General features: G+C 41.4%; 1 protein-coding gene across 3 annotated transcripts in view; it reads left to right on the forward strand.

Moving 5' to 3' along the window:
* rnf213b (ring finger protein 213b) overlaps positions 1-24,805 on the forward strand; it is a 43,948-nt gene that overhangs the window by 11,643 nt on the left and 7,500 nt on the right. Inside the window, exons 19-55 of one of the 3 annotated variants that reach the window (XM_034119207.1) lie at positions 154-313; positions 397-614; positions 697-840; positions 1,366-1,515; positions 1,660-3,001; positions 3,192-3,376; positions 3,474-3,626; positions 4,594-8,430; positions 8,524-8,660; positions 9,503-9,601; positions 9,712-9,824; positions 9,933-10,046; positions 10,176-10,222; positions 10,317-10,470; positions 10,643-10,778; positions 10,947-11,135; positions 11,224-11,357; positions 11,562-11,734; positions 11,812-12,015; positions 12,802-12,989; positions 13,069-13,189; positions 13,665-13,765; positions 14,422-14,598; positions 15,340-15,485; positions 15,589-15,688; positions 16,483-16,594; positions 16,728-16,932; positions 17,549-17,739; positions 19,005-19,127; positions 19,862-19,963; positions 20,043-20,285; positions 21,064-21,148; positions 21,247-21,281; positions 21,374-21,471; positions 22,327-22,474; positions 22,574-22,742; positions 22,824-22,918. In XM_034119207.1, coding sequence (XP_033975098.1) covers positions 154-313; positions 397-614; positions 697-840; positions 1,366-1,515; positions 1,660-3,001; positions 3,192-3,376; positions 3,474-3,626; positions 4,594-8,430; positions 8,524-8,660; positions 9,503-9,601; positions 9,712-9,824; positions 9,933-10,046; positions 10,176-10,222; positions 10,317-10,470; positions 10,643-10,778; positions 10,947-11,135; positions 11,224-11,357; positions 11,562-11,734; positions 11,812-12,015; positions 12,802-12,989; positions 13,069-13,189; positions 13,665-13,765; positions 14,422-14,598; positions 15,340-15,485; positions 15,589-15,688; positions 16,483-16,594; positions 16,728-16,932; positions 17,549-17,739; positions 19,005-19,127; positions 19,862-19,963; positions 20,043-20,285; positions 21,064-21,148; positions 21,247-21,281; positions 21,374-21,471; positions 22,327-22,474; positions 22,574-22,742; positions 22,824-22,918 — 10,128 coding nt within the window. Of the gene's footprint in view, positions 1-153; positions 314-396; positions 615-696; positions 841-1,365; positions 1,516-1,659; positions 3,002-3,191; positions 3,377-3,473; positions 3,627-4,593; positions 8,431-8,523; positions 8,661-9,502; positions 9,602-9,711; positions 9,825-9,932; positions 10,047-10,175; positions 10,223-10,316; positions 10,474-10,642; positions 10,779-10,946; positions 11,136-11,223; positions 11,358-11,561; positions 11,735-11,811; positions 12,016-12,801; positions 12,990-13,068; positions 13,190-13,664; positions 13,766-14,421; positions 14,599-15,339; positions 15,486-15,588; positions 15,689-16,482; positions 16,595-16,727; positions 16,933-17,548; positions 17,740-19,004; positions 19,128-19,861; positions 19,964-20,042; positions 20,286-21,063; positions 21,149-21,246; positions 21,282-21,373; positions 21,472-22,326; positions 22,475-22,573; positions 22,743-22,823; positions 22,919-24,805 lie in introns of all 3 variants that reach the window. The other 2 variants (XM_034119205.1, XM_034119206.1) reach the window with 2 other exon arrangements.

A 24,805-nucleotide genomic window follows, 5' to 3' on the forward strand; every position in this document is an offset into this window, starting at 1 on the left:
AACCTTTTTAGAAATGTAATTGAATCGCAGGAGGTAAAAGTTACATTTAATGGTTTAAACTAAGGATTTCAAATTTAACTCGGTAACGCAACTGCTTTTCATAGCTTGATGATCATTTTAAGAAAACATTTTTTGTAATTGTCGGTTTAACAGGAAGAAGACACATTTAAGCAGAGGCCCCTGGGGTCCCTTACTGCTGACCTGTTTCAAGCCAAACGGCAGCTCTCCACAGTCACCAAGCATCACACAGCCTGTCTGGAAGAGTTTCTTGCGAGCCAGACTCTGGTCAGCTGGGTCAGAGAGAACCTTAAAAGTGAGTCTCCACATTAGTGCAAAACCATAAATCTTCTTCAGTCCTGCAGAAGATGTCTGCTTACTACTCTGTTCCCTGTACAGATATGAGCGATGTGAAGGTGTATGTGGACCTGGCTTCCATCTCTGCTGGAGAGAATGACACAGAGATCGACCAGGTGGCGTGTTTCCACGATGCAGTGATGGGATACGCTCCTCTGCTCTACTCCCTCTCCCCTGATGCTGGCTTTAAGGAGTTCCTGAAGTGTGCTCAGCAGGTGTGGGACACCCAAAAGAGAGATGACAAGCTACCAGACAAATTGGTAATTCTTTATTTGTATGCAGAACATATAAGCCCTGTTACTGTGTTAAAGTGACAATGATGCCACTGGGTTTGTTTTCCAGAGAGAGTCCACTCGCCTGCTGAGCTGGCTGAAAGCACTGAAGGAGACGCACGGCTCTGTGGAGCAGTCCTCTCTCTCCCTGGCTTCTTCTATTAATGCTGATGGAGTTTATCACATAGGGTGGTGTGATGAAAACACAGAGAAGGTACGTGAACCATCTTCCATTAAGGATACACTTTAAACTCAGAGTGTCAGTACTCTGAGTCGATAAGCTGGCACATGTCTTCTTATGTTTATATAATAGTTTATTATTTTAATTGTATCTTTACTGGACATATAACTTTCATTTATTATGGTCATATATCTTATTTGATCTTTTAATCCACATTTTAATAATATATTTCATTTTGTTTTGTTTTATTGTATTTTATTCATTCTAAAGTGGAACAACTGTCACGAAAACAATTTTCCCTTGGGATTATTAAAGTATTTCTGATAAAGATAAAGATAATTATTGAATGAATTTTCTTTGCTATTTATTTTATCAACAATAACATGAGCAAGCTTTTCAGCATCTTCCTTGCTCAGTAGAGTCCTCATTCTGCTACATTGCACAAAAGATAATGTTCAGAAAAATGACACACATTCAAAGTCTAAGATACTAAGATGAACAATGCTAACTGCATGCATACAAGTTATTGAAGATTGTAAGATTTTCACTTGTTTGCAGAGATGTCTACAGAACATGATACGGGTCACAATAAGGGGCACAGAGGAAAAGAGCTACAAGCTTGAAGACCTTCTGGAGCTACAAAACAAACTCATGCTCATGTCTTCCAAAGGCGAGCACGGCAGAGAGCAAGTCAACAGGTTTACAGAGGTCAGTGGCAATACATCATACGTGCGACGATTAGTCGCCTAATTGGCGACTATTGGTCAACTTGAAAAATCTTAAGTCGAGTGCAGCCCTAGGGTCTACTTTATCTTCTGATATTAACTGTATACATCCCTTCCTGTGCTGTAGGTTTTTGAAGGAGTTCAAAGACTGGGCACCATCCTTCTACAGATGCAAACATCTGGAAACATGCTCTTCAGGGAATGGCATGCTGAGGTCAAATGCTGCCCACAACAGCAGCAGCCGTGCATCAAAGCCACCTTCTTATCCCTGCAGGGTAAAGAGATGGCGTACCACGGAGAGGTGACCGAGCAGCTGCAAAAGCTGACTCACTCCATGGATAGCTGCAAAGAGGAATGGTGCTCCTTCATCAGTGAGATGCGCTCCTCCTTTAACTTGTTGAACCACTACACCTCAGAGCAGATGGTGTACCTGTGCCACTGGATACGCAAAGTGTGTCAACGTCAAGCGCCAGTTCCTCCACAGTTATGGCTTTTACTTTTCCCCATAAAGCCTCAGTGCACTCCTACTGATGTTAGAGAAGCGTACATTAATGCAGCAAGTATTCATTCAAAGCAGGATGAGGAAGAGGAAGATGTTGAGTTTGTGAATGAAGATCAATCGGTTCCTTCTATGGACTCAACACCAGCTTCACCGGGACACAGTGAAGAGGACAGGGAGGAGGATCTTGATTTGATGGATTTTTCCTCAGAGGATGAAGATGATGGTGTCTTGAAGTGTCATAATGATGCCGCAGAGGGCGCCCTACCCGGGCACACTGATGACGAGATGAACTGCGATGAAGACAGTCTTGAAAAACTCTGGTGTAAATTCAAGAACGACATGCCACAGTACCTCGACGAGCACTTGGACATCCCATCTCTTGCCAATTTCCTCTCATGCCTCTCTGAAATGAACCAGGAACAGACCATAAGAAATCTTCCACTGGTTCTCCAGGAGGGAAAACCCAATCTTGTGATTTGTCCCAGTGCAGAAGTTTTTACCACCATCCTGTCTTTTTACATGCAGAGTCCAGATCAACCTCTTCCATCTACTGATGAGGTTCTAGTCTGCAAAGAGGAAACCACAGAGGAGGAGGTGGAGATTTTTCTCCGCCGAGCCCTCGGTCAGGGCTCAGAAGGAAACTGGCAGAAGATCTACTCTCTTGTCAATCCAGGGCTGCTGGGATATGATGTCAGTGAGGCCTCTGGGGTGCTCTTTGACCTTCTTGAGAGAAGTGCCAACCCTCATTATCGCTTGATTATAGTCAGTCCGGTTGAGCACCAGCACAGATATGTACCCTCTTTCTTCAGCAATTTCAAAGTACAGGCTGGCATGAGTCTAACAGCAGAGACTGCCAGGAAATATCTACATCACCACTTCACACAAAACATCCCACAAAACCCTGTCACACAGGTTTCTCCTGATAAGCTCTCAGTCTGGATGGTGTCATCTGTACGCCCTGCAGTTGGTAAGGATGTCCCTAATGCCATTATGATAATGCTTATACAATAGAGGCACATGTTGAATCTGTTTGTTATGTACAAAATATTGGTTAAATGCTATCATTCAAAGTTCCATAAACACATACAGTTACAATATTCAAGTTGTTTCATGAAACATTTATCCTGACGGAATACATTTGTTTTTTCTTTCGATAGGAAAATCCCTTTTTGTGGATCGTTTGTTTGAGAAGTTCCAGCAGAAATCTCCCAGAGCAAAACACATCAGGATCAGACTGATTGAGCCATGTGTTGATATGGACTCCTTGATAAAGACTCTTTCAGAGAAACTTGTCCCCTTGAGAGAGCAGGACCCTTGCATCCTGCACATAGACATCTCTGGAGTAAGTATGCACAGCTGTTTGTCTTGGCAGATGCCTTGTTCTGTTGATGGTTGTACTTGAAAGTCTGTCTTTTTTCTGTACTGTTGTTACCCTTTAGGTCCGTTCAGGTCTCGAGGAGCTCCTGTTCCATCTGTTGGTACTGGGCTGTTTGAGTGACAGCCATGGCATGTTGTGGAGAAGAAATGTTTCTCATTTGATTACAGTTGAGGTCCTGAGAACATGCAAATCCACTCAAAACCAACCAAAAGAGGTATTGATTTATTTTTATTTTTAACTGTCAGAAAATGCTGAATTAAAAAGTCATGTTATATGGATCTTTAGACATCAAAAAGGCCCAATTATGCTTTTTGGGTTTTCCTATTCCTGTAGTTTGTTATATAGTTTCTTCCACCACCTTGTAAAGCTAAGGGGCTCGACATTCAGACACATCACTAAGCGCTTGACCAATCTCAACAGAGCTGGCGCAGTGGTTCCCACAGCCTTTTTTGTCTCGTGTATCCATTGACCTGGTCGCAATTCTAGTACCCTCTCTCATCTGTGATGATTCGATGATAACTGTTTGCAATCGTATTCAACATAACTGCTCCTTGAATGAAAATCACTTGTATAACTCAACCTTAATACAAATGCATTTAAACTTGTTTAAATGTACACTTATTGTGAGTGAAAAAAATATATATTAAGACTCACTTCTAGCAGTTTGAACATCTTTTGATAAGATTAGAGCTTTCAATTAGACACGTGGGCTTGTATTTCCTAAGCTTTGATAGTTCTGGGGGCTGGACACCAGTTTTAAGAAACTTGATTTAAAATGGGTTTTTTTGTGGAAATATATTGCAACCCCTAATCTTTCTATGTACCCCCTGCAATCCCCTCAATTACCCCGTGGGGTCCTCGTACCCCCAGTTGGGAACCACTGTGCTACCAATCAGAGCAGACTTGGCTCTGGTTTCAGACAGAGGGCGAAAAGAGCTGCGGCAGCACAGGCAGTATGAGAAAAATACAGACCTTTTTTAACAATGAACGCATATGTCCTCTTTAAACATCTTTAAGCTCTGTCAAGTTACAGCTTTTAATGACAGCATATTTCTATACTTGGTCCTGAGGTGATACGAACGTTTTAAATTAAGGGGTTGTGCCACTTTCAAATGTAAAGCAACATTTAAAAAAATGACTTTTTATTGAGACCATACCTCTTTTTATTTTTTCTCACTCAGGTGAAGCTTGGACTTCTTGACATTCTGCCTACCATCCATTGTAGACCTCCAAAAGAGGTGAAGCAGTTGGTGGACAGTAAAGGGGTGTTGAAAAAATCGACCTTTGATCCACTCATGGATGAGCAGGAGTTTTGCAGTGAGGGTATTCAAAGACCCTATCAGTACTTAATGCTCTACAGTCAGAATCAGAATCTGGATCGGTTTAAATACCAGGAAGGATCCATAAAGGGAAATCACATTGATTGTGTCAATCTTTTTCTGTCAAACTGTGGAATGCAAGATCCATCTTGGGCAGAGTTGAAGAACTTCTCCTGGTTCCTCAATGTGCAACTGAAAGACTGTGAGAACTCCATTTTCTGTAATCCAGATTTTCTGGCTGACCAGCTTCCCGGTTTCAAAGGCTTTGTTGTGAAGTTTATGATCCGAATGGCAAAAGATTTTGCTACGCCATCTCTGAACACATCTGATGAAAGTTCCATACTGCCCATCAATAACAGTCTGGAAGATGACCTTCTTGCCCGTCTGACAATTCGCAAGCATTGGGAAAATGAGTCTCATCCATACATTTTCTTTAATGCAGACCGATTCTCAATGTCATTTCTGGGCTTTAATGTGCTGAAATGTCCGAGGCAAAACACATTCAATGCAGTTGATCCTCGAAGCAACAAAGTCCTGATAGAAAATGTCATGTCACAAAAACTTTTTGAAGACTTGGAACGGCAAACGATTTGTCTCACAGAAGACTTTGATCAGTTGCCCCGGGCAGACAAAATCAAAAGGATTTCGTGCGTTGTTGGTGCAGAGAAAGGAATAATGGACAGAACATTTGATCCAGACCCAACATATGAACTCACTGCTGACAATGTGATGAAGATGTTGGCAATACACATGAGATTCCGATGTGGAATTCCAGTTGTCATCATGGGAGAAACAGGCTGCGGTAAAACCAGATTAGTCCGTTTCCTTTGTGCTCTGCAGAGGGAGCAAAAACCTGTGGAAAACATGGTACTTGTCAAGGTTCATGGTGGAACAACAGCAGAGATGATCTACAGAAAAGTGAGAGAGGCAGAGATACTTGCTGTAAATAACCGAAGATCTCACAAACTAGACACCATTTTGTTCTTTGACGAAGGCAACACTACAGAGGCCCTTTTTGCCATCAAGGAAATCCTGTGTGACCAATCAATGAAAGGGGAACCTCTGAAAGCAGGCAGTGGCTTAAAAATAATTGCTGCATGTAATCCTTACAGGAAGCACTCACCTGAAATGGTTAAACGTTTGGAACGTGCTGGTTTAGGATACAGAGTGAAGGCAGATGAAACAGAAGACCGTCTTGGCAAAGTCCCCCTGAGGCAGCTGGTGTACAGAGTTCATCCTCTGCCACCAAGCATGGCTTCCTTGGTGTGGGACTTTGGTCAATTGAGTGATTTAACTGAACTCTCCTACATCAAACAGATTGTGCAGAAGCAACTCGAAGAACATCGGTTGCCAGCAGCCTGCAAGGACATCATTTCCAATGTGCTGGCAGCCTCGCAGGAATATATGCGAGGTCGGAAGAATGAGTGCAGTTTTGTGAGTCTCAGAGATGTGGAGAGGACTATGAAGGTGCTAGTTTGGTTTTACCAGCATAGCGAGGTCCTTTTCAACAACTGCTCTCCCCTCAGTGCGGCTCATAAAACACTGAAGTGCTTGATTCTTTCAGTTGGGGTCTGCTACTACCCATCTCTGGTGGCCAAAGATGAGTACCTCTCCGTGATTTGTAGGTACTTTCCAGACCCTCATCGCTCTTCAACAGCATTGCAGCAAGAGATTTCAACCTGTCAAGACTTCTTCCTTCAGAACATACAGACAGGGAAGACCATAGCCAAAAATATTGCTCTCAAAGAGAATGTGTTTCTCATGGTGGTTTGCATTGAGCTCAGGATCCCACTCTTTGTGGTTGGTAAGCCAGGCAGCTCAAAGTCGCTTGCTAAAACAGTGGTCGCTGATGCCATGCAAGGCCAGAACTCACACTGTGAACTATTCAAGAAACTCAAACAAGTTCATATGGTTTCCTTCCAGTGCAGTCCTCACTCAAGTCCAGAGGGAATCATAGGGACATTCAGGAACTGTGCCCGTTTCCAGAAGGACAAAAACATGGACGAGTATGTATCTGTGGTGGTCCTTGATGAGATAGGACTCGCAGAAGATTCTCCTAAGATGCCCCTGAAGACTCTTCACCCTCTCTTGGAGGATGGTTGCATTGACAACGACAAGCCAGATCCACACATGAAGGTTGGCTTTGTTGGAATTTCCAACTGGGCTCTTGACCCAGCAAAAATGAACAGAGGAATATTTGTGTCAAGATGTGATCCGAGTGAGGATGAACTTGTGGCAACTGCCAAGGGAATTTGCTCCTCCTCCAAACAAATTCTTCTGAAAATCAATCACCTGTTCCCGTCTTTGGCAAAGGCATTCTTGAGGATCTGTAATGAGACAACAAAGAATCAGTTCTTTGGTCTAAGGGACTATTATAGCCTGGTCAAAATGCTCTTTGCCGTTGTCAATTCAACACAAGAAGAGCCAGATGGTGAACAGTTGGTTGAGGCCATCTTGCGTAACTTCAGTGGACAACCAGAGGATTTTGACCCCGTAATGTTCTTCCAAGAGGTTCTCCAGAACGTAACAGAAATTCCAAGACCAAGCACCTTGAAAATGGTGAAAAAGAATCTTGACCATGACACCAACCATGTGAGCCGTTACCTCCTTTTGCTGACCACCAACAATGCAGCTCTCCATTTCCTTCAGCAACACATCTTCGCCAAAGGAGACTATCCACCTCCTGAAATAGTCTTTGGCTCAGGATTCCCGAAGGACCAGGAATATGCCCAAATCTGCCGTAACGTGAACCGTGTGAAGACTTGCATGGAGACCGGACGTACTGTCATCCTCCTCAACATGCAAAATCTTTACGAAAGCCTGTACGATGCCTTGAACCAGTACTACGTTTACCTCAGTAATCAGCAATACGTTGATCTTGGTCTTGGTTCCCACAGAGTCAAATGTCGTGTCCATACACACTTCAGACTGGTGGTGATAGAGGACCAGAAGAAGGTCTATGAGCACTTTCCCATGCCCCTCATCAACAGGCTTGAAAAACACAGGGTGGATAGGAGTACCGATCTGGAACCATGGCAACACAGGGTTCACCGCAAACTGAAGGAGTGGGTGAATGATTTCTCAGGTGAGGCCTTGGAATATTTCAAGTTGTCTGATATTTTCATTGGCCACCATGGAGATGCCTGTGCCAGTGCTCTCTTGCAAGCACTAGAAAGGAGAGCACTACAAGGTGAAGACAGTACAGTAAGACAACATCAACAAATTGATCAAGAAGACCTACTGGAAGGACAAGATCCAAACAAATCACCTGGACCAAATGCCAACAAACAGAAAGAAGACCCTGATAAAGAGGATGGTCAGTTGGGTGATGCAATGGACATAGAGACTGAAGGAAAAGGGCAAGAAATTGCGTCAATGAAAAAGAACGATGATGAATCCACTGAGGTATGTGATGGTGAGAACAAAGTGATGTCTGAGCTTGAAGAACCGATGGAAACAGAAAACGCTGTTGAGTCTCCTGGAGCAAATGAGGAAGAAGAAGTCTTGGATTTAGCTAAATGTCTCTTGATGAACTGTGCAACCCCGGACGCTGTTGTGAGGCTCAAGTCTTCAGAATTGGCAAACCAAGAGAAGGAGAAACTCCAGAGATTGTACTTCCAGCAACAGCATCATCACTGCCTGAGAGAATTCCTGAAAGATTTCCTGAACAAGCATGAGGGGTCCAGCAAGTTTCTAGAGGTAGGTTAGCACTACTGCTCCAATTTTGTTTTTATTATTTTTTTGCAATTTCTACAAATTCTACATAACTTTCGTCCTTGTGGTTTTGCATAGATAACTACATTCTCGGGCTTGCTAACCAGATCAGATGTCAGTGTTTTAGCCAAGGCTCTAGGACTACAAACTGACAGGATCCTCATGCTGTCACTCCACCAGTTTGACACTGAGATCTCCTTCTGCAACAATATAAGGTACCACATTTTCAGATAACCACAACATGGCCTTCTTTCAATTGGGATTTGATACGTTTCTTTTAAAGCTATTTGCGGGGGGGGGCTTATCGAGGAACTCATTATTCTGACCTTAAGGGCTATATATGAGGCCCACTCCAAAAGCAACTTTTCCTGTATCTGAATCAAATGCACACATTGAAGCCACCAAACGTGACAATAATAAAAAAAGGATTATAAAAAGAACCGTCTTTTTAACAGTAACATTACACTGGAATTACTTTACATCTTCAATTATTAATATATACAAAAAACATTTTTCACAAATATCCAACCTTCACATTTTTTTTTTTAATCAACATTGCTCTGCACACTTAAAGGAACTACATGAGTAGTGACATTACCCTAATATTACATTACATTACATGTTACTTGTTAGATGCTTTTATCCAAAGCGACTTACATACTCAATACTGTGGGCAATCACCACAGGAGCAATTTGGGGTGAAGTGTCTTGCCCAGGGACACAACGACATGCTGACTGCAGTGGGGTTTGAACCTGTGACCCCCTGATCCCAACACCAAGGCTCTATCGACTGCGCCACACGCCTAATACCCTGCTTTGTATTGGTCGGGCGTACTACAATAGCTTAAAATATGTGTGTGGAAATCTCAGTTCATTTCTAGGGCTGCGCAATTATGGCCAAAAGTATGCTGTAAATCTCACAGTTAACAATTGAATCATAACCACATTCTGTGTTATTATGACCGATCATAACTCAGCTTTATGCACACACATAGCATGGTTCTTTTCTTTATTTCTTGTCTTTTAATCTTCTCTTACTCTACTCTTTCTGTGTCAGGGCCTTCCTCAAAGATGCTGACAACTCTCTTCATATCATGCTAATCCAGATGGACCTCGAGGAATCCCACTGCAGCGATGAGCTCATAGCATCAGCAAAGTAGGGTTCCATTTCAAGATTCAGATTGAAACATGACTATATGCAGGTTCAGACGATAAAAACAACATTACAGGCAATTCACGTGCGTTTATGATTTCATCTGCCTTCAGGTATTGCACCATGAATTACTTGATGACACTGGAGCATCAGACCTGTTGGGTGATTTTCATTGTGAGGGTTTCTAGGATCCCAAGTAAATCCCAGTACATTGGTTTCCAAGGAGGTGAGGACTTTATGGAATGTGGTCATTATTGCAGTTACATTATTTGCTACTGCATTATACATGACACATAACAAGATTAAAGTCATGTTTTGTCTCTTGCAAACAAAGGTGTCTGGCAGTCGGTGCATATTGATGACTTGAGGGATTCAGACGACATGAGCCGGAACCTGTTGGTTTTCTGTGGAACTCTCATTAGCAGCCTAGTTAACCCTGCACTTTCAGGTAGAAACTGTATAACCTCTGGGTATTAAATGTGTGTTTCTGAGTATCTACATGAAGTAATTTCATGTAGTTCATTGTTCTCTATGCAATGTTTCACCGAAAATAAACAGTATTCTTGATCTTCAATAGAACATGATGAAGATGGAGAAACATTGAAGCAAAGGAAAGACCCCAAGGTTGGTACAATGTATATAAACCATATGTTCCTCTAAAAAACTAATCTTATATTTGAATGTTGCTTAAATGTAACTCAATTATGTTTGTGTACAGGGAGATAGAGCCCATCTCGACAGCCTCTCCTTAGTGAGATCATGTATCCAAAAAGCTGTGGGTTTGATGAGGGAACCCGATGGTGTGACATCGCGAGGCATGCAGCGGATGCACATCCTTCTGACTCTTCTGAGAACTGATGAAGTGCAAATCGGAGGTAAACATAGTCATCAGAACAATTTATTTTCTAGGTTATTACTATAGAGTTGACCAGAATGATTGGGTTTGTAGATCACTTTTGTGATTCATCATGTCTATTAGGCTCAGTCTAAAAACGTTCTATCGGAATTGTTTCTGATTGATGTCAACTTTGTATTTTGTTAAAGCCCACTTTCAGGAGGTGATGTTGAGTAGACTGACAGAGGCTTTGGCACAGAGAGAAGAACTGATGCGTTCTCCTAAGGAGTGGGTGAGCAGAGAAGCCCAGAAACTCCAGGCTCTACAGGAGGGTGGAACTTGGAGGTAAAGTTAATTAGCAATATAACTTGTAAAGAAAAGAGAGCTGAACAAGGAAAAGGGGATTTGTTTTCGGCATGAATCAAACCACAGCTGTTGAAATTGGGAAAATGTTCTTGTTTCTAATAAACGGTTTGATCACGTTCTGCTTTCTTTTGTGTCTTCAACTGACAGACATACCCTGTGGCGCTGTCTGCAGTCCGCCGTGACTCCGATCTTGGCGAACATGTTGGAAGTTATGGACAGGTATGCAAATCTGGACTTGCTCTCTGGTGACAGGCTCAGCGAGGGCCTGATAAAGCTGTGGTTGGACATCCTGGCAGACTCACAGAGTTTGGGTTTAACAACCGTCCAAAACCCAAGGTATTGTGGATTACGTCTTCTGTATAAGTCACAGAGTGAATTTAAGCAACACAAGGCTTCATTTTTCTTTGATCATCATATGTTCTAGTGAGTCAGACCAGGAGGTGCTTGTACATCACTTCTTCCTGCTGGATGGTGAAGAAAAACCCTGTGCTGCCCCATTCAGCTGGTGCATCAGAATGCACCTTGAAAGTTTGTGGGAAGAATCAGAATTCATGCCAGGTTTGCCTTTATCTTGGTTTTCTATAATATAGAACATCTCTTATCAACAGTTTGGGTCTATGCCTACTTTCATTCAGTTGATGTCCTTCTCATGCACTGCACCAGTAAATTCACTTAGCCACCATTATAATGTTTACGTGTGTAAGCGTGATCTATTTCGAATTGTGTCAAATATTTTGTTGTGGTTTTATGACTGTTTCTTAGTAAGAGAGGATGGCACAGGGAGGATTCTCCAGTTTGTGAGCTCCTTCACCAACAGCAGGCTGGGCAGTCACTTCCAGAAACTCTCAGAAGAAGAGAGATTGGAGTACGGCCAACACTTTCTACAAGACTTTCTGCTGCTCGCTTTGAAGATCAAGTCTACGGACGAACTGACGGTATGGACATCTTGAGTCTAACATTTGGACAGACATGTTTTAGCGAACAGCCAGTAATATTCTTCCCTTTTACACAGGTGTTCACCAGGGCCATGTTGGGCTGTGTGTCCGAGCTTCAGACGTCTTTGGGTGCTGTCACTGAGCTCTCTCCTGCTTGGATAATGGCTGCTGCCAAACATTTTGCCCTGAGACTGGACACTCTCTGCCACATATTTCTTCTGCAGCCCAAGCTAGCCCACAATGTTCAAAAGCAGGGGGGAAAGAGGGAGCCGTCAGAAATGGTGAGAATACCCTTAAGGAATCTCTAGAACGTGACTCTTGTATTTATTTTTTGAAATAGAAAATTGTTCGGACACATAGGTTACGTACAAGAAAATAGTATTTCACATTCTGTCATTACCTCCAAATGTATTCCGTTTTTTAACAAGATACCTCTAAAATAATTCCTTTCACCTTTTGCGTGGTTCCCAGCCTTTTTCCTTAAGGGAACCCTTTTTTTAAATTCATTGAGTAAACTGACGATGCTTGACTAAGTGACATAATAATTGATATTATATGTTATATTCAATTCATAACAATACCAGTAATGAACATCTGACACTCGGACAGAGAGTAATAACATCAGGAAGTTTGTTAAAATTAAGCAATTTGGATACATTTTGAGCAGTTCATTTCCTTTAAATATTGCATCAGACATACATTTTATTTTTATTTTTTTAACCTTGAATTTGGTCTGTATTAGACATATTTTAATTCATATTTAAAAGCCTAATTTTCTTTGTGAAATTCAATGTTGGTTTTCTTCTCAATAACGCCTGGCTTTTGTTCTTTTAGCTATTGGGTTGTTTTATTGGCATACTAATGCTGAACAGGCTGTTTCTCAGGGAAAATATGCTCGGTTAATATAACTTGTGTTTAAATCTTAAATAATAATCCAAACTTTAAAACTCACTATGTAATTCAGTTTTCTTCACATAAATGAATTAAATTCTGAGATATAGGCCAATACATATGTGTGATTTAAAACATGTCAACTTGTCATAATCTTTTATTGTATGTCTCTGCAGGTGGAGGATATTCTAGCTCTTGGTATGTGTGTTGAACAGACCAAACTGCTGACAGTAACGTCCCAGCAGGAGTGTGAGACCTTCGTGAGCAGGATGAAACTCCTGCAGCCGTGTCTGGACCGAGCGTTCGGTCAGAAATACAGAACCCTCTGCAGCCCCAGCTGTCTGCACCAACTGGACTCCATCAGGTGAGTGTGGTAAGATAAACAGTGAGGAGAAAAAAAAAGTTATTTGACTTTTTATTAATGACTTCATTCGCCCTTTCAGGTCACTGTGGCATGGGATGCTGGTTGTTGCATCTTTCATACAGCACATCATTTTTAAAGTTAATAAAAATGACTCAAGATTGAAAGAACTGGCTCTCAAACACTGCAACCTTCACCTGAACGTAAGTAAAATAGCTTTAGGCTCTGTGAATCATCTTGATATGACTGAAAAACAAATTGAAATTATATGACTGTTGGTGACTTGCGACATTTTAATAAGCAGATAAAAGCATAAACAATGACTTTTTTTATTATGAATTGACATTTGTTATTTGAAATAGCGCCTGCACTTATTTAACCTGAAGGTTAATGTTAACACACTTGTTATTCTGTTTGCAAAGGCAGCCTTTATTTCAGGTGTTGTGGCAAGCCTCAGCTACTAAACACAGTATAAACCCCAACTAAAGCAACTTAGGGACCTAACAGGAATAGTAGAAATAAAATAATAACAAGTACCAAAAAGTATCTTAAGGGACAAGAACAAAACATATTTGCAATAGCTGAACTTTAAAAACAAAAAAACTTTTATTTTGTACTTGTCAGATTGTGGGAAAAAACAAGACATGTTTAAGACTTCCTTTTCATATTTCCTAACAGTTGATGCAGGAGTCACCGGATGTAAAGAGTGTGGACACACTGCAGCAGCTGATCCGGATCCTCAACTCTTTTCACGATGAGTGTATGAGCAGGGACCTGAGGTCAGGATCTGCCTTTACAATTTGTATTCTCTGTTTTGGTTTAGTTGAATTTATACCAATGAGCTTAAAATGTGACAAATTAGCCTATTATTTAACCACAGCTTCACTGTTCAATTCAATACAATACATACTTTTAATTTGCAATGTACACAATAAGTAACAAAATAATCTTCTTAAAATCAAAATAAAGTTCTTATTTCAGAGTGCAACAGAGTGGTGCCGGAATGGTTCCTAACACCCGAACACGAGTTAGCATTTTACCACTTCCGGTTACTTTGTCTCAAAGCAAACAGTTTTTAAAAAATGTTTTGCTAAGATGCCTGAAATAAGGTTTACTACTCATCACGACAAACATTAGCAGAGTTGAATTGATGTAATTCCTCTTTAGCCTAACGTTAGCTTTTTACTTCAAGTGATAGCATTTAGGCTTCAAAAATCATAACAGTGGTACCTATGTGGGAATGATCTTGCTGAACAAAACTTGTAAGCATTTTAAATGTGTTTGCCAAATATTTTGCAATAATCCAAAATGGAATGGATAAATCCAATTGCATTTTGTTCAGTTAGCCCTTGCGATGCTAACTCCCTGGTTGGCTACATGAATACGTCATCACTGCAGCACTCTGTAATGATTTCTCATGATATGTTCTGCACAGGTTGGGCATTTCTTGCCCAGTTTGCCTGTCGGAGTTCAAAGAGCCGGCCGTCCTGCCCTGTCAGCACGTCTTCTGTTTGGCCTGTCTGCAACGCTGCATTCAGGAACACAGTTACTGTCCTAAATGCAGGGCAGACCTGCCACCTAACTTCAAGCCGGCTGTTTCTCCTGACGTCAAGTGAGTTCAGAAAAAGCACTCATGGAAATTATAGGAATTGTATTGAATGAATCAGAATTATATTGCTGCATGAATTAAGGAATGGGTAATTTTAAATGCATGAAAACATTTTGAATGGTAATAAAACTGATAATTATGATGAGACAGGATAGCTTGTAAAAATATGCGTTTATTGTAGACTATAGCTAACGTTAAGATTTAGGATGTGTAGAGCAGCTGTTGGCTAACAAGTTCACCATACCATCTGATTGTAATGATGTCATGGTTTGTTTAAGACTTGTTTCTACTGCCCCCAAGTCATTTTAGGGGTTGTGATTTTCAACCATACCATGTTTCTATCAGTTGGGTTGCAAAAAAAAAAAACGAATTGCGATTATTTAGACTGATATTGCAATTGTCATATGATGGCTATATTAGAGGGAGTAATAAAGTGTGTTTCTTTTTTAAGATTATCTGTGCCAAACAAGGATTTTTTTTTAAACTCTGAAGAATACCATTTATGGGCCAACATTTTTCTGAAGCGCCACAATATGTTTTTCACAATGACATTTTCCCCACATTTTGTGCTTACTGCAATTTTGATTGTGCACTAGTCCAATTTTGCAATTTCAGGACAATTTTTTAATAATTGTGTAGCCATATGCATCAGTCTGAAACACTCATTACTGTATGGCCACCTGATTCTATTGTCTGACAAATCTGTCAGCTGTCAGTACCTTTTTTTAATTTTTCCTGGTTCAGGGCAGCACTTGCGCGGCAGGCAGCGATCAGGAACTGCTGTAACTCCTTCTTCCTGGAGGTGGTGTCCAGGTTCTGCCTGTCAGAGGGACAGACGCCCGGGGAGGGGGTGGTGGAGCTGCTCTTCTCCTTATTGGTCTCCGCCAACGGTCAGTGAGACAATAAGTCAATGATAATAATAATAACCAGATAACTGAAGATGCTGTGCTAACGAGGCATTTACTCTTGTATTTAATCCTCGTTGTGCTGCAGGGGACGTGTACAGGACCAGAGAGCTCACTCCCTTCCTGGAGTGTGTGGACAACAGTCCAGTGGTGCGCTCTGTGCTGCCCAAACTGCTGCTGCAGTACAGGTGAGGGCATGGATCCAGTGAGCATGTGCAGGGAAATGACTCAAACCCTTTACCCATTCAAACACAGTTACACAGCATTACATTCTTTTAAGTACGATATAGTGTCTAGATACAGTATATAAGTATATGAAAAGTATTTCTTTTTTTAGATGTATTGAAAAATGCGCCTGATTCTGTTATTGAATCCCATTTATAATGCCAAAATCGACGATAACAATGGAAATGAAAATCTCCCAAGTTCCAGCCTGTTGGGTGCTGGGTCATATGTATAGGGTTATTATAGATAACGTTTTTTAAATGTAAGATTACTTTAAAAAAACAAAACAATAAGTTGATTGCAGGGAATTTTTATCAGAATAATCGTAATTTTCCTCACAGCACTGACTCTAAATTGTCCTCTACTTCACTATCTTGGTACAGTGATTAGTGAAAAAATAAAGCCTTTTTTTAAACATACAGAAATTATTATATAAAAAAAGCAATGTTGCTCTATATATATATATTTTTTTTAATGCATTATTGTAGAAGATTCTTTTAGTGTAAAAGTAGCTTTTCAGGACATTTGTTATATCCTTTAAAGCCTAGTTTTTTTAAATGTAAAATGTTGAAGATTTTCATAGTCAGAGATTATTTGAACCACACTCTTCTCTAAAGATTTGTAACAAAAACAAAATGTTATTAACACACTGCCTCATGAAGCTGTGACAAGTTTGACCTTTTTGTACTTTTCACAAGTATAAGTGCCCCAAATGTGTTCTTACTGTGTCTACAATAACCGGTGGTGTATTTCTCAGTTTTGATCAGGTGAAGGCTCACATTCAGACCTACCTGAAGAATCTGGAGGAGAATCTTCTGAACAGAGAAGACCGTACTGAACTCTACCTGCTGTTTGTCAACTGCTTCCAGGTAAAACACTTAAAGTCTTTCATTGTCTTATTACTTTGTGACTTGTTTTTACCATGGATTTTCTGCAAAGCATTCATTAATACACAACCAGATACTATCACTTTTTGTTGAAAATGTTTACTTTTCTTCTCAGGACTCTCTGCTGTGCTCAGAAGCGAGAGAAGTGGAACAGAGTGCAGAACAACAAAGACAGGCAGAGATCAGATTCCTGAGCAGCTTTGCCAAGAAACAGACTCTGGACCGACAGCAGGACCCCGCAGAGTTCCTGCTCAACACGGCCCGGCTGAGGGTCAACCTGAGCACTGCTGCAGAGCTGCTAAAAGCTGTCGCAGCTCAAGGTCTGTAATGCTCAACTTTGTTTGGATACAATCACTGCAATGTTTCTATTTAGAGGAGTACAAGATTACAAAAGGCCTTTGTCCACATATCACATTTTCTGGCAGAAAGGCCCTGGGCTGAACCCCCTCCCATCGCTTTTTTTTGTGTTTCTATGAAAACAATAACTCAACAATGTATCACCACTTTTATAAAAACAGACTAGCCTGCTCCCTTGGATTTTATTATCTGTTTATGACACTTTAAATTAGTTTGACATTGTTTTTTCACCATTACAACCAACCGGAAGATTCTTGCTCTCACACTTTGTATAAATGAGCTTTTTCACGCTCAATCTGACAGCTGTAGAACGATGAGAAAGATTAATGTACGGAGATTAAAGTAAACACTCACTGGCGGCAACATCCAGTCAGCCTGGCTGATCTGCTCCAACAAATGGGCTTTTTCGGTCTTTGTTGTGGTCGTTTTGATCTGAAAGACATGGACATAGAAATATTTTCAACTGACAGTGCTTGGAGCACCCAAAATTGCAAAGCGCTCAGAAGAAACTGTGCTCTGTGGACACAGGCCTTAAGATTTTTTATGTAACAAGTTTTGATGTTCTTTTGTGAGATGCAGGCAGACCTAAGGACATGGAGGCTCAGTTCCTGCAGCAGGTGAAGGCGGTGTGTGAGGATGGAGGGAATGACTGGCACAGAGTGTACCTGCTCCGGGCCCTGAACAAATGCTCAGGTATGGACAGCATACTGTCGCTGCTGAACATCCCGGCCTGGAGGTGGCTCTTCCCTGCAGACCTCCTCCGACTTCAGGTAAAGATATCTTATAGACAGGGCTGCACATAACTGGCGCGCAGGTTATTTGTGCGCAGAGAGAGAGAGAGAGAGAGAGAGATTTGCATAAGAACTGGTAAGATAGCAGGGTTTCCCAAACATAGACTTTACAAAGTATAATTCGCGAGCCATTTAGGTTTAATTTTTTGTATCCGTCCACGAGCACGACGGCATCTGCGATCCCTCGCTCTACCCCTCGCTATCGCGTGAAGGGTCTGCTTGAAGTTCATGAGCGTGCTCACTAGCGTACCCCCCCCCCCGTTCATAAAGTCAAGAACCCCTCAAAAGGTACGGTTTATTTCATTTTAAGGATGCGCACCAAGCAACATCTCCAGGTGCTCCTTTGAGAACCAGGGCAAAAAGTTATGTGCACCCCTGCTTATAGAACACATATCTGGTAAAGGGGCCCGAAAACTATTTTGATAATTTCTATAACTATAAGAGAATTTTTGGTGTACTTTAAAGAAAATATTGATATCCTTTTAAAATAAAACAGCTTTTATTTGAGAAATGTTTATTCTAACAAGGGCAGTTATTTGCTGTAGAAACGAGTGCGCTAGAATTTGAAAGTACACAACCGAAAAAAATCTGCCCCTTCCTTCAGACTTCCTTACAGAGCCCCTCCTCCAACACACACGAACGTGCACATGACCAATGAGGGCACGAGATAAGTTTGTGCACGAGATGGAAGGCTGACAGGCACGTAGGCCATCCAGTTATCTTCCGCGGGCCGAGGCAGATGATTGGACTTGCTCTTTACAGCGCCACGGCTTCCACAGATGAAATATTTGTATATATTTATTGTCAAAGCATTTAATGTATTCATTGCTATCGGGATGTCAAGAGCATTCCATGGAATATAACAAAAAGTGTTTCTGAAGTGAATTACCTACCCTACCTTTAACAAAAAGAATATATAACAGTTCACTTCTTTTTTACTTGTCCATCAACTTATTTATGTACTTATAACTTCAGCTTTACTCATTGTATCAGTTAATGTATACCAAGCTTTCTTGAGAACCGAGTAGGATTTAATGTTAGCTTTTTAACCTAAATGAATAAGCTAATTAACTAATACGTAATGTCACCATTGCATGGAACTAAATTGCTCTATTTCCAACTATGACCTTCTCCCTTGTGTTATAAAAATGTGATCCATAAGCTGGAACTGTTTACTGTGTAAAGAGGAGTGTTGACATAAAGAAAAAAAGAAAAAAACACAAAAATATGATGTTTTCTCACAGAGGGTAACGCCATCTAACATGGACCCGTTCCTGTGCTGCGGAGCGTCTTACAGAGCCGTGAGAGAAGCTGTGGGCCAGGTGCTGCTGGAAAACAAGTCTGACACCTTCATGACACAAATAAAGGTCAGATGAGTCCACAGCTGATAGTTCAAATGTTTAGTTCAGTGTGTTTATGAGCAATGGCCCTGCTTCAGTGCAGTCTGCAGTCTGTCATTTCCCCTAAAAACCAGTAGAGGGCAGAGACAACTCTTTATTTTAACCAGGCACTATGTAAACATTTAATAAATATAACTTTAGTGTTGTTTTACACATATATGTGAAACTCATCATTAAAGTGTGTGCCAACATTAAAGCTGATATTATTATGTTTTTACATTCAATTATTAATAAGCTTGATTTTGTTTTTATTTCAATAATTTAGTATTTTTTAACTATTTGGTCAATTTTTATGCTTTTAAATATACAACTAGAAAAATAAGCTACCTAACGCAATTTGTAACTTTTCTGGCTCCTATTAGGACTAACTACCGGTATGTTTTCAATCATTATCTGTTTAGACACTAGCCTCAAATTATACATGTCTAAAGTGGTCAAAACAAAATAAATAACTGTTACAACTACATTGTAGTGTGTCATAAACTTTTTATTAAATGTTGCATATAAATGCCTGATGTGGATTAAACAAAATTATTACTGTTTGTGTGTAAATGACTGTCTATTCATTTGTGTAATTCCCATATTGAACAGTAAATGATGAGGGTAATAACATGGTGCTTAAAAACCCTTCAGAAACCCAGTTAAATTACTGTTTTATTTTGAGTCACTGTTTTAATTACTGTTGTTTTTGTGTTTTGTAGAAGCTGAGAGATCCTCAGATGGGCCTGCTGGCCTTGGCCTTGTACAGACAGGTCACCTGCCGCTACAAATGCCCTGACGCCCGTATGCTTCCCTCCCCACAGGTCACTATACGTCCTATCTAATGTCAATTGTGTCTATAATATATCTACTTTGTAACAAGTCGCTCAAATGAACTTACAGGAGTTGGCGGGACTGGAAGCTCTCCTGAAAAACGTCAAGTCAAAGGAGTTGAGGGAGTTCTGTGCTGCGCTCCTGTCCAATCACATCGGTGGACCAGGCTCAGATCTTCGCATCAGCAGTAATGTTTCTGCTCAGAGACAAAACCTCCTGGAGCTGCTGCTCCACCTGGACTCTGTGATGCTCAGTGGAAATATTCTACTGCTTCCTCTTCATCAGATAGCCTCCCAGCCTCAGAATGTCACAGTAAGACGTTTCTAGATATTTGAAAGGCCCAATAGGCCCCAAAATGTATAACTTCTTGTCTGGCTATGTGGAAGAAAATAAGTGATGATGTCATAGTTATATCACCACATCTTGGAAACTTTGCAGAAAAATAGTTGCATCACAAACATGAGGTGTGGAGATTAGAAGACGTGGTTCTTATCCAGACAGAGAGAATTAACAAAAATAGGAACCAATATTGCAATATTGGAAATGTTAAATATTTTTGTTTTTTTAATAGCCCTATACTAGGGACTAGGGTAAGGGTTAAAAGGTCAAATATGTACTTTTATTTATAATACTTTAAATTAATATGTATAAAAATAACTTGTTCTGTAGTTACACTATTTCAAATTTTTCCAAACTTTTTTCAAACCAAGAGAAATCTGTAGTGAAGGTAGAGTTATTGTTTTTATTGAGACACCCCTAGTGGCACATTACATACTTACAAACTTCCAACTTTATCGTTGCGCAAAACTACATTTTTCCATATGATTTTTATATCAAAAAGACACTGAACACCATAATTAGTTTACAGTTAACAAAATGATCTTGAATACAAGCACAGATCAACAAAACATTCCAGAAGATTTCAGTTGATAAGCTGTTGCTTTTGCTAAATCACATTTTCTTAAGAATGCTTTGTATGAACAATGATGCATTTCCAGATATAACTGAAAATAATGAACTTTTATTATAATGCACCTTCCCCATACTCTAAACTATTTGCACATTAACGCAACTTACTTTTTCCTCTAAGAACTCCTTTCTGCCAACCATGCCTGATGATAATGCGAGTGAAGTCCTACAGTTGATGACTCGGGGAAAGAACTCAAAAATCTACTGTAAGTATTTTACATATAAGTTTCGTTTTTGTTTAAATGATAAATTATATGAATTGTCATAGAGGATATATTTTTAATTTATTTTACATCATTCACAGATTGTGCCAATGGGCATCCATGGGTTGTGACCGAGGTATGAGCTGTTTTTGTATTCCTCTTGCCAAACATTCTTTAAGAATACAGATTTCAATAAATAATACATGTTATGCTTCTCTATTATCTAAGTGTGGCAGACCAGTGGTTACAGCAATATGTCCCACGTGTGGGGTCCTAGTTGGTGGGAGTAACCACAACCCAGTGGCTGGATTTACTGCAACGCAAAGGTATTATTCTCTACAGCCTTTGTCACAGTATTATTTGTTAATTATTTGTGTTTTATTTAGGGGTCCCTCAATATTTAAAAAAGATTGTATTGATTTATTACTGACAATATTCTTATGATAAACAATTTCTCTTTCTTTCTGTTCTTTATTTATCTCTCAGTTTACCTGGTTGTCTTTTCACTATTTTATGCTTTTGTAACAGTCTCTCTCTTCTACGGGGGCCGACAGGTGCAAACGCGCTACAACGGCCCAAAACATTTCCAATTAGGAGAAACGGGATGCAGCTTAAGAAACGATGCAAATATAAAACATAAATGAAGGGCAGCATTTTCTAAAAGCGCCCGGCAGTGGCTCAGTCAGTAGGGGCTTGGACTGTAAGCTGTAGGGTCGCCGGTTCAAGTCCCGAACAGACCTAAATATGTAGTGGCCCTTGAGCAAGGCACTGGACAAGCTTTAAGTAAATGCTGCATTTGTCAAGTCAAGTCCATTTGGTGTAGATTCTTAATTTGCATGTGTTTTGGCATATTTTTGTTTTAAAAAATGCAGCGTGTTTTTCTAAATGGAAATGTTTTGGCCGTTGTAGCGTTTTTGCACTTGTCGGCCAGCGTACTCTCCTCCTCCCTGCACTCATATTTTATTTATTTGTGGGATTGATGTGCCAAAAAAAAAGAGAAAATGCTCAAATTCAAGATAACTTTGACTGTTGGCATTACATTTATAATGTTTGTATTTAAAATAGATATTAAAAAATAACATTTTCAGGATTCATTTTGGCCACACTGATTGTGTAATGTAAATCTGCTAGTGTGACAGTCCTAGATTGATTTAACTAATGCTCCTCTCATCTGTATAAAGTGTCACAGATCAAACTCGGACAGGACACATATTAGGAAGGGCTCACCAAAGATCTGAAGCCCCCGAGAGACAGATGACCAGCGCTCAGTCCTGCATCCTGCGGCTGCTCACACACCTCACCATGCTTCAGGGCTCCATAAAAAACCGAGTGAGACTTCAGTTCAATTTGCACAAGATTTTGAATATCAGTGGTGTTAAATAAATGGCACAGTATAATAATACTCCTGTGGGTTTAATGTGGTTATTGAAGGGAGTTGGTGACATGATCCACCCCAGGCCCTATGATGTTTCCAACTTCCTGTGGGAGCACCTTGAGAAGGACCTGGATGTGTTGGGGCAGACTCTGGATCAGAACATGGACAACACAGTCGTCACAGTTCATCTGATTCTCAATGCCTGCTCAGGATTCACTACAGGTGACGTTACAACTACTTTCAACTTGTTGCTCTTTAAAACAAAAAAACATATAATCTTACTTTGCTATAATCTGACCATAGGTTCCCGTGGAGCAACACAGGATCTGGCCTCCAAACAAGGACGGCAACAGTGGGAGAAGTTTGTCTGTGGTTCTGCCATCAACCCCGTTCTTCAAGTAAGAAATACCTGTTATTTAAACCAGTGAATTGATCTATTACACGGTTGTAACTGGAATCAATTCCCAGGAAATAGGTTTTGTTCTTCTACGGGGACATTTGGGTGTCAGAGAACAAATAATGAAACGATTTATTTAGGGAATCGAAAAATGTAGTGAAAAATTATTCATACTATGAACTTTCAAAGTATTTTAAATGAATTTATTATTTTGTATGCATAAATTGGTGGAAATCCATCCATCCTCCATCTTCTCCCGCTTATCCGTGGTCGGGTCGCGGAGGTAGCAGTTCCAGCAGAGAGCCCCAAACGTTCTTTTCCCTTGCCACATCAACCAGCTCTGACTGGGGGATCCCAAGGCGCTCCCAGGCCAACGAAGAGATATAATCCCTCCACCTGGTCCTAGGTCTACCCCTTGGTCTCTTCCCAGCTGGACGTGCCTGGAACACCTCCCTAGGGAGGCGCCCAGGTGGCATCCTTACTAGGTGCCTGAACCACCTCAACTACCTCAACTGGCTCCTTTCGACGCGAAGGAGGAGCGGTTCAACTCTGAGTCCCTCCCGGATGACTGAACTGAAAGGGAGACGCCAGCCACCTTGCGGAGAAAACCCATCTCGGCCGCTTGTATCCGCGATCTCGTTCTTTCGATCATGACCCATCCTTCATGACCATAGGTGAGGGTAGAAACGAAAATGGCCCGGTAGACAGAGAGCTTTGCCTTCTGGCTCAGCTCTCTTTTCGTCACAACGGTGCGGTAAAGCGACTGCAGTACCGCTCCCGCTGCTCCGATTCTCCGGCCCATCTCACGCTCCATTGTTCCCTCACTCGAGAACAAGACCCCGAGATACTTGAACTCCTTCACTTGGGGTAAGGACTCATTCCCTACTTGGAGTGGACAGTCCATCGGTTTCCTGCTGAGAACCATGGCCTCAGATTTGGAGGTGCTGATCCTCATCCCAGCCGCTTCACACTCGGTTGCGAACCGATCCAGTGAGAGCTGAAGGTCGCAGACCGATGAAGCCATTAGAACCACATCATCTGCAAAAAGCAGTGGTGCAATCCTTAGTCCACCGAACTGCAGACCCCCTCCCCCACGTCTACGCCTCGCAATCCTATGTATATTACAAACAGGATTGGTGACAAAGCGCAACCCTGGCGGAGGCCAACCCTCACCGGAAATGGGTCCGACTTACTGCCGAGGACCCGGACACAGCTCTTGCTTTGGGAGTACAGAGAGTAGAGACCCCCTCACCCCATACTCCTGCAGCACTTCCCACAGTAACTCCCTGGGAACCCGGTCATACGCCTACAAAACACATGTAGACCGGATAAGCGTACTCCCAGGCCCCCTCCAGAATCCTTGCGAGAGTAAAAAGCTGATCCGTCGTTCCACGACCAGGACGGAATCTGCATTGTTCCTCCTCAATCTGAGGTTCGACAATCGGCCTGACCCTCCTTTCGAGTACCTTAGAGTAAACTTTCCCGGGGAGGCTGAGTAGTGTGATGCCTCTGTAATTGGCACACACCCTCTGATCCCCCTTTTTGAAAAGGGGAACCACCACCCCGGTCTTCCACTCCTTCGGTACTGTTTCCGACTTCCACGCAACGTTGATGAGACGTGTCAACCATGACAGTCCCTCAACACCCAGAGCCTTCAGCATTTCTGGGCGGATCTCATCCACCCCCGGGGCTTTGCCACTGTGGAGTTGTTTGACAACCTCAGTGACCTCCCCCCGGGAGGTTGGTGTTGATCCCCCGTCATACTCCAGCTCTGCCTCTACCATAGAGGGCGGAGTTGTCGGGTTCAGGAGTTCCTCAAAGTGTTCCTTCCAACGCCCTAACACTCCATCAGTTGAGGTCAACAACGTCCCATCCTTACTGTACACAG

This window comes from Trematomus bernacchii, unplaced genomic scaffold, assembly GCF_902827165.1.
Source record: "Trematomus bernacchii unplaced genomic scaffold, fTreBer1.1, whole genome shotgun sequence".
NCBI classification, from domain to species: domain Eukaryota; kingdom Metazoa; phylum Chordata; class Actinopteri; order Perciformes; family Nototheniidae; genus Trematomus; species Trematomus bernacchii.